This window comes from Ursus maritimus, unplaced genomic scaffold, assembly GCF_017311325.1.
Source record: "Ursus maritimus isolate PB19 unplaced genomic scaffold, ASM1731132v1 scaffold_33, whole genome shotgun sequence".
NCBI classification, from domain to species: domain Eukaryota; kingdom Metazoa; phylum Chordata; class Mammalia; order Carnivora; family Ursidae; genus Ursus; species Ursus maritimus.
The window spans coordinates 1,848,198-1,856,409 of NW_024425897.1; the positions used below are offsets into that span (position 1 = coordinate 1,848,198).

Consider the following 8,212-nt stretch of genomic DNA (forward strand, 5'->3'; position numbering starts at 1 on the left):
GGCCAGGAGAGGGGGCGTAATCGGCCATGTCACTCAGCCAAACAGTGGCAGAGCCTGGATGGACACCCAGGTCTCCGAGGCTTCCCATCTGCCATGAGTAATCTGGAGTGAGTCCCAGGGAGCACAAACGTTACCCATGCTGCCTCTACCACAGCCGCCCTGACCGGCCTCAGCCAAATCTCTGCTTGCCGACCTCAGTTTCCCTAGCTGCAAAAAAGGGACAGGGATTAAGATCAGTGAGCTGGGACGCCTGGGTGTCTTAGTCTTCTGGTTGGGTCATGATCTCAGGGTCTTCGGATCGAGCCCCACATCCGGCTCCTTGCTCAGCCAGGAGCCTGCTTCTCCCTCTGCCTGCTGCTTCCCCTGTTCTCTCTGACATGTAAATAAATAAAATCTTTTAAAAAATAAAATAGAAAATAATAAAATAAAAAATCAAATCAAATCAGTGAGCTGCCAACCAGAGCCTTGCTCTGTTCTAGGCACTGTGTGGTCTCACCTTAGTGAAACCTCACAAACTGAAGAAATAGATGTTCTGAGAGGTCAGGGAACTCTGGGAGGTCACACAGTACAGAAAGGGGATGCATTATTAGCTCATTTCACAGATGAGGACATGGAAATGGTACAAGGAGCTGAAGGACCCTTTGACTCCAAAGACACACCAACCCTAACCGTCTGACCACATGGCCCCTTGGAAAGCCACAGAAAGTTCTCTGGCCTTGCTACCCCCAGGGAGATGGCATCGGGAACCAGCTGGGCCTATAACTAGCTGACTTTACCTTTTGGAGGATCAGGAAGCCCTGAGCACTCCTTGGCCAGACAAAGGGTGGGCTGGGCCCCCATGGCATCCCCATTCTCCCCTCCCTCCCTGGCCAGCTCCCCATCCTGGGTTCTACTTGATCCTCTCTCCTTCTGCAGAGGCAAAGCGTGAGACCCTCCCCTGAGAGAAACACTGAGGAATGGTCTTCACAGCTGCAACCCTAAGATTGGGCAGATGGAGTCAGAGTGCCCACAGACTCTGGAAGCAAAATTTCCCAGGTTTGACTCCCCACTAAGCTACTTCTGGGCAGTGTGACCATGAAGAGGTCCTTATCTCTCAGAGTGTCCTTGCAAGATGAGCATAAAAATGAACCAAGAAAACATAGGCCAGGGGTTTGCTTCTCCAAGGAGGCTTTCTCCTTTAAATCAGCTGGCATGGTATGCCCAGACTATGCACCTAAGAAAGACCTCTCATCTGTGAAAAAAAGACAAAAAACACACACCAAAACAAACAAAAAAAAAGACTCCTCGTCTGTAAAATGGGCGTAGTAAGTTTAAATAGATAATGCATGCAAGTGCCCAGGTCCTCAGGGGTCCTTGGAAGGGTAGGCACCTTTGGGGTGCAGACATCAGATGCACCCTCCCCTAGCAGGTGTTCAGGGCTCACCTCCAAGTTTGGGGGTATTCTGTTGTGGTTCCCAGACACTTAGGCCAAATAGGCCACCTGAACAGGCACCAGGGCCAGGCGGGATCTGCTCACACCCCATCCTGACCTTGACCCACACATGGTGCTCCTCCCTTCAGGTCCAGAGCAGTGGCCGGGGCTTGCCCCGGTACAAGTTGGCCTGAAAGGATTGTACAGTGCCTGGGAGAGTATCCCCGGTGAGTCACAAAGGACATGACACCAGAAACAGGGAAGGGCCTGGGATCAGAGAGAGACCCCTGGCATCCCAGAAAGGACATGGGCTGCGTTGAGCAAGGCAGTCTGGCGCCCAGCCCCCCGCGTAGGCAGCCAGGAGAGGAGCTCAGGCTACAGCACCCGCAGCACAGGATGGGGGAAGGCGCTCAGAGGCGGAAGGGGCGCGCGGAGACCCCCAGGGGCGCCGGAAGGGGCGCGCGGGGCGGTTGGCCGCAGCGGGGGTGGTGGCCGTTGGCTAGCAGCGGCCTGGGCCAGGCGAGATCAGGCGTCTGGCCAGGCCGTGGCCACCATGACCAAAGACTCGCCCAGCCCTTCGGGCGGGGGCCGCGCGACACCTAAGAAGCCGGGTAGTCCGAGTCCGTCGGCGGCGGTGCTGGAGGAGCAAAGGCGGGAGCTGGAGAAGCTGCGGGCCGAGCTGGAGACTGAGCGGGCGCGCGGGCGGGCGGACAGGCAGCGCTTCTCGTCCCAGGCGCGCCAGCTGCGGGAGGCGGCCGAGCGGGAGCGGCAGCAGCTGGTTGACCATCTGCGCTCCAAGTGGGAGGCTCAGCGCGGCCGGGAGCTGCGGCAGCTGCAGGAGGATGTGCTGCGGGAGCGTGAGGCCGAGATCCGGCAGCTGCTGCGCTGGAAGGAGGCCGAGATGCGGCAGCTGCGCCAGCTGCTGCACCGCGAGCGCGACGGCGTCATGCGCCAGGCCCGGGAGTTGCAGCGCCAGCTGGCCGAGGAGTTGGTGAACCGTGGTTACTGTGGCCGCGCGGGGGCGCCCGAGGTCGCTGCCGCTCAGTGCCACTGTCGCCTGCAGGAAGTGCTGGCACAGCTTCGCTGGGAAACCGACGGTGAGCAGGCTTCGCGCATCCGACACCTGCAGGCTGCGCTCGACGTGGAGCGCCAGCTCTTCCTCAAGTACATCCTAGAGCACTTCCGCTGGCATCCGGCTTTGCCCGGCTCCCCCAACCCCCAAGCCGTGCATTCTTCTGAAGGACCGCCCCCCCATGCCGCCAATGACTCCCCCGGGCCACCAAAGTCCGTCTGTAGACTCGAATCCCTGAATGCTGACTGCCTGAGCGCTGGCGTCCGCCTGCGCTCCCGCTCCCTAGACGTGGTGCGGGCCGGGTGCTCCAACTCCCCAGATAGCCTGCTCCACACGCGCGCCAGCTCTCTCGATTCCTTGGCACCAGCGCGTTCCCGCTCTCTGGACATCACCCTCAGTTGCCCCAAGGCCCCCGAATCCGAGGAGCGGGCCTCCTCGCTAGGCGCGTCCATCTTAGGCTCCCCGAGTACCCAGCCGCCGCCGCCACTACCACCGTCACCACCACCGCCACCACCGCCCTCAGAGTACAGGAGCCCTAGCGATCCGCCAGAAGACTCCGGGAGCCAGCCCTGCGAAGCCCTAGCCCGCTCGCCGCCTGGTCTGGACTACCAGGAGCTGGTGAAGCAGAACTCGGAACTGTCCAAGGCGTTGCAGGCGCTGACACGCCGCTGCTCCGGGCTGCGGGAGGAGAACACGCAGCTGCGGCGCGCAGGCTTCCAGGACAAGTCCGACGAGAAGGTGAAGCGGCTCAAGGTGAAGCACGCGAAGCTTACCGGCCTCGCGCGGCGCCTAGAGGACCGAGCCCGAAAGCTGCAAGAAACCAACCTGCGGGCTGTGAGCGCGCCTGTGCCGGGCGAGAGCCGCGCCGGCCTGGAGCTGTGCCAGGCCTTTTCCCGCCAGCGCGCCCGGGACTTGTCCGAGCAGGCGAGCGCGCTGCTGGCCAAGGACAAGCAGATCGCAGAGCTACGGCAGGAGTGCCACTTGCTGCAGGCGCGCGTCGCCACGGGCTTCGGCAGTGTCCTGCACCCTGGCGGGGGTGCGGCCCAAGCCCAAGCCCAGTGGCTCAACATCAGCGAGTTGGACCGACTGCAGCGCGAGTCCCAGCGGGAGGTGCTGCGCCTGCAGAGACAGCTGACACGGCAGCAGGCCACCGGCAGCGCCCGAGCGGAGGCGGAAGGCCAGAGCGCACCCAGCGAGGAGGCGCGGCGCCAGCTGCAGGCGCTGGAGCTTGAGCTGGGCGCGCGGCGACGGGAGTGTGAGGAGCTGGGCGCCCAGGCGGCAACCGCGCGGCGGCGCGGCGATGAGGCTGAGGCACAGCTGCAAGCGGCGCTACGCGAGGGAGCCTGGCTGGCCCAGGAGAATGCGCGGTTGCAGGCCCAGGCCGACTGGACGCTGAAGGTGGCGGCCGAGAACGACGATGTGCGCGGGCAGCTGGGCCGCGCGTGCCAGGAGCGCGACGCCGCCGGCATGCTGGCTGAGCAGCTGCTGCAGCAGGCGGCGCGCGGGCAGGACAGGCAGCAACAGCTGCAGCACGACCTGCAGAAGGCCTTGCACGATCTCCAGGCCGCTCGCGAGGAGTTGCTAGCGCTCCAGTGTCAGCCTGGCCGCCCTCCCCAGGAACCCCAGGAGGCCCCCCAAGCCCCGGAGTCTCAAGTTAGAGATAGTGGAAGGACCGAGTTCCAGCTGGAGCCTGAAGACCAGGCACCTTCACAACCCAGCAGAGACAAATGGGAGAATCTGGAAGCTTCTCAGCCGGAAAGTCCACTTGCCATGGAGGAGCCAGCCAGTGCCCCTCAAGTGCCTGACAGAGTCCCAGCCAGTCGACCTCTGGAGTCCAGGTCCCAGGCCAAGAAAACTAGCTCCCAGTCGAACTCTTCCTCTGAGGTGGAGTCCATGTGGGCCACGGTGCCGTCTTGTCCGACTCTGGATATGGACACAGCCAGCGAGGTGGAGGATCTGGAGCCTGACAGTGTGTCCTCCACCTTGGAAGTGGGGGGCTCAGAGGCCCCCCTGGCCCCCAAGCTCAAGATCTTCCTGGCTCGGTATAGCTACAATCCTTTTAAGGGGCCTAATGAACACCCGGAGAGTGAGCTACCCCTCACAGCAGGGGATTATGTATATATCTTTGGGGACATGGATGAAGACGGCTTTTATGAAGGGGAGCTTGAGGATGGCCGCCGAGGACTGGTGCCCTCCAACCTGGTGGAGCAGATTCCAGACAGTGACCTCCTGGACTGCCTGCCCCTCAAATCCCCTGACCTTGGCCCCACTCGACTCCCAGCTGGACAGGGCAAGTGTTTGAAGGAAGATACTGGTCACAGCTTCTTGCCTGGGAAAGCCCAGGGAGCTGTGGACAGGGGGCCATGCCAGATGGTGGGGGCAGGCTCCGAGACAGAAGTGGCAGCAGAGATCTCAGATGCCAAGACAGAAGACAGCTGGCTGGGCGCACTGCAGTGTGTGAAGGAGAAGGCCTTCTCCAGACCCCTTCTAGGGACCAGAGGGGCTCTTTGCATGGCCCCCATGCAACTACACCTGCAAAATGTTACAGCCACATCGGCCAAGATTGCCTGGGTCCACAGCAGCAGCAGCCACCTCCACATGGTGTATCTCAATGGCCAGGAGCACGCCCTCACCCCAGCGGGTGCGAGCTGCTACACCTTCCATGGCCTGCATCCTGGCATGAGGTACCAGGCACGGGTGGAGGTGCAGCTGGCATGGGACTCGCTGCAGGTGCACTGGGAAACAACGTCCTCTACCATCACCTTCAACACGCCCCTGGCAGGACCCCCTGACCCTCCACTGGATGTGCTGGTGGAGCACCATGCCTCACCAGGCCTGCTGGTGGTCAGCTGGCTCCCCGTAACCATTGACTCCGCCGGGTCATCCAATGGAGTCCAGGTCACTGGCTACGCTGTGTATGCTGATGGGCTCAAGGTTGCAGAGGTTGCAGATGCCACTGCTGGGAGCACGCTGTTGGAATTTTCCCAGCTCCAGCTGCCCCTGATGTGCCAGAATGTCTCTGTGAGAACCATGTCGCTTTGTGGTGAGTCCCTGGATTCGGTACCAGCCCAGATCCCTCACAACTGTCTCACTTGTCAACAATTGCCGGAGACTTCTTCCTTTAGCTACCCCTGTGGGGACCCATCTACCTGCAGAGTCACCATCCCTGTCTGTCCTCAGAGGCTGGCGCTGGCTCCCCTGGGTGCCGCCACCAGCCCCCAGACTCCTGGAAGCTGCGGGGAGCCCCAGGCCGAGTTTCTAGAAGCCTTCCCTGAAGAACCGCCAAGGAGGCAGTCCCCAATGCCCAACCTGAGTCCAAAAAGAGAATGTGAAAGTGCGGGGTGTGGCAGCCAAGCCCAGGGGCCTCCAGAGGCCCAGGGGGTCTGCACAAAGGACCTGCTCCTTCAGCAGAGTTCCTCAAACCGCAGACCACCTCTGCCCAGTGGCCAGTCAAGGGGAGAAGACCGCTACTGGCGCGTGGGCCCCAGACAAAGCCCTGCTTCAGGAGTCATCCATCAGTTTCCAGAGTGTGGGCTCAACAAAGAACCGTATCAGGAAAAGGCTGTCCTTGAGAAGGTCCTTAGGCAAAAGCAAGATACCCAAGTGCTCATCCCTTCCTGGCTGGACACCACCAGCCAACCACATGTGTCTGACTTCCATGACATTTTGCAGGAGGATGAGGTGGTGTGCTTCAGTCGGTGGGGCACAAAGAGGAGAGAGCAGAGAAAGGAGTTGAGGACCCAAAATGGGAGAGGTCAGACGCTGGGGGGCAAGAGAATGTGCCAGCTCCCGGTGGCCAGCCCCGAACTTTGTCCAGCTCCATCCAGCAAAGTCATTAAGATGCCCAGGGGTGGCCCCTCACCACTGGGGACAGGAGTGGACACTCTGGTCAGGGTCTTTGTGGCCCTCTTTGATTATGACCCTCTGGTGATGTCTGCCAGCCCCGAGGTGGCAGAGGAGGAGCTGGCCTTCCAGAAAGGGCAGTTGCTGAGAGTGTGGGGCTCTCAGGACTCCTGTGGCTTCTACCATGGTGAATGCAATGGGCAAGTGGGCAACATACCAGGGCACTTGGTGGCTGAGGTGAAGGTGGACACAGAGCAGACTGATGGGAGGTGGCGTTTGCCAGTGCAAGGGTACTTGCCCCCTGTGGCCCACTTCAATGACTTTGGGGGGCTCACCAACCCCCAGGGCTCCTTTCCTATGCCCCAAGGGAACCCCAGGATGTCACCACTGTGGACTCCAACAACCATGATGGCAGCTTTGGACTATGACCCCAAGGATGGGCGAGCAGGGGGCCAGGCAAAAGATAAGCTGTCACTGAGGGCAGGGGATGTGGTCACAGTCTACGGGCCTGTGGATGACAAGGGATTCTATTTCGGGGAGTCAGGTGGTCACAGGGGCCTGGTCCCAGCCCACCTGCTGGATCGCCTTTCTCTCCATGGAGAGTGAGCAAGGCTCCTGCCGGGGTAGTGGCCTCTGGCCACCCACACCCCACCAGAGGAGAAGCAAGCCCTGGGACCCTACCTACAGCACCCCTCCTCACCTCCGTGCGCAGCACTGGCTCCAAGCGTCACTGTGGGAAACTGACGGCAGTCCCTGGGTGGCCCCTCGCCTCTGAGAGGAGCAAGGCTTAAGTCTGAACTGAGCTGTCCCCCAAAGAAAGCAGAACAAGCAGCCCGTGAGAGTCCGACCGGCTGTTTCGGAGTCGTCAGTGACCGTGATGGTGTTTGGAGAAGTGCCTTTTTCTGTGCTCAGTATGCATTTTCTCTAGGAGTTTCTTTAGGAGTTTCCTCATTCATTGCCTTGTATGAAAGTCTCAAGAGAAGCCTGCCTCTTAAAAAAAAAAAAAAAAGTGACCAGAATGTTATTTTTCTATCTTATGTTCAGTCCTTCATTAAAATGTTCATAGAAAAAAAGAAAAATAATACTTCAGAAGTAAAAGCACAACCAAGGGAAACACAAACATACCTGCCCCCGCCCCCCGCCTTCTGTCTAGGAATCCTGCAATGACATCAGACATGCGTTCCCCGCTGGGGAGGGCACCTCCTTCCTCTTAAGGGGGGGTGCTCAGTTTAGGGTCTTCTGGCAGGGCCACCAACGGGTTGGCCAAGAGCCAGGGCGGATGAAGCAGGGCCCCCCAGAGGCTCGGTGAGGCTGGTGTCCCCCACAGGCCTCCCTGCACATGGCCTGTATCCCTGGGTGTCAGCCTTTGTGGAGAGTGGGATCAGCATCTCCCAACTGGGGACCCCACTCCGCATGGCGTTCATAACTGTCCCCTTTTCCCAGCGTGTCTCCCTGGGAGGGCATTTCTGTATTTCCCCCATCTTACAGAAGAGCCTCTGAGGCTCAGGGGGCCCCCTCTTGTCAGGTCACACAGCTGCAGAGCTGTGTCCTCCCACAGTCTTCTGGGCTCCCCCTCTGGGAGAGTGGGAATGAAAGGTGGTCTTCATCCATCTCTGCTTCTGTCTGACACTCCTTTGTTTCCCTGAGTTCATCGATGATGTCAAAGGAAGGGCACTGCCTTCCTGAGTGCAGGAGGAACTGACCAGAAGCATTCCCGGGCAGGCAGAAGGATTGGAGCCACTAGCAGTTAGCTTCCTTGGGGAACTGGGTCCAGAGGGTTCCACCAAGCTGGTCCTGGGAAGGAACAGACCCAGGGTGGGGGGGTTGCTGCCGTATTGTCACAAAACACAGGGGCTAGTGTGGCAGCTGTGGTGTGCACGCACCGC

The 8,212-nt window shown here is 60.2% G+C and overlaps 1 protein-coding gene across 1 annotated transcript; it reads left to right on the forward strand.

Annotated features, from left to right (window-relative positions):
- Positions 1 to 1,964: 1,964 nt before the first annotated feature.
- Positions 1,965 to 7,105, forward strand: LOC103669289 (RIMS-binding protein 3A). The gene has a single exon (XM_040619542.1). The coding sequence runs from the start codon at positions 1,965 to 1,967 to the stop codon at positions 6,930 to 6,932; it is 4,968 nt and encodes a 1,655-aa protein (XP_040475476.1). The 3' UTR covers positions 6,933 to 7,105.
- Positions 7,106 to 8,212: the final 1,107 nt, after the last annotated feature.

Bases quoted from the DNA above. Each gene is read 5' to 3' on its own strand.
- LOC103669289 (XM_040619542.1), top strand. From the start codon at position 1,965: ATGACCAAAGACTCGCCCAGCCCTTCGGGCGGGGGCCGCGCGACACCT.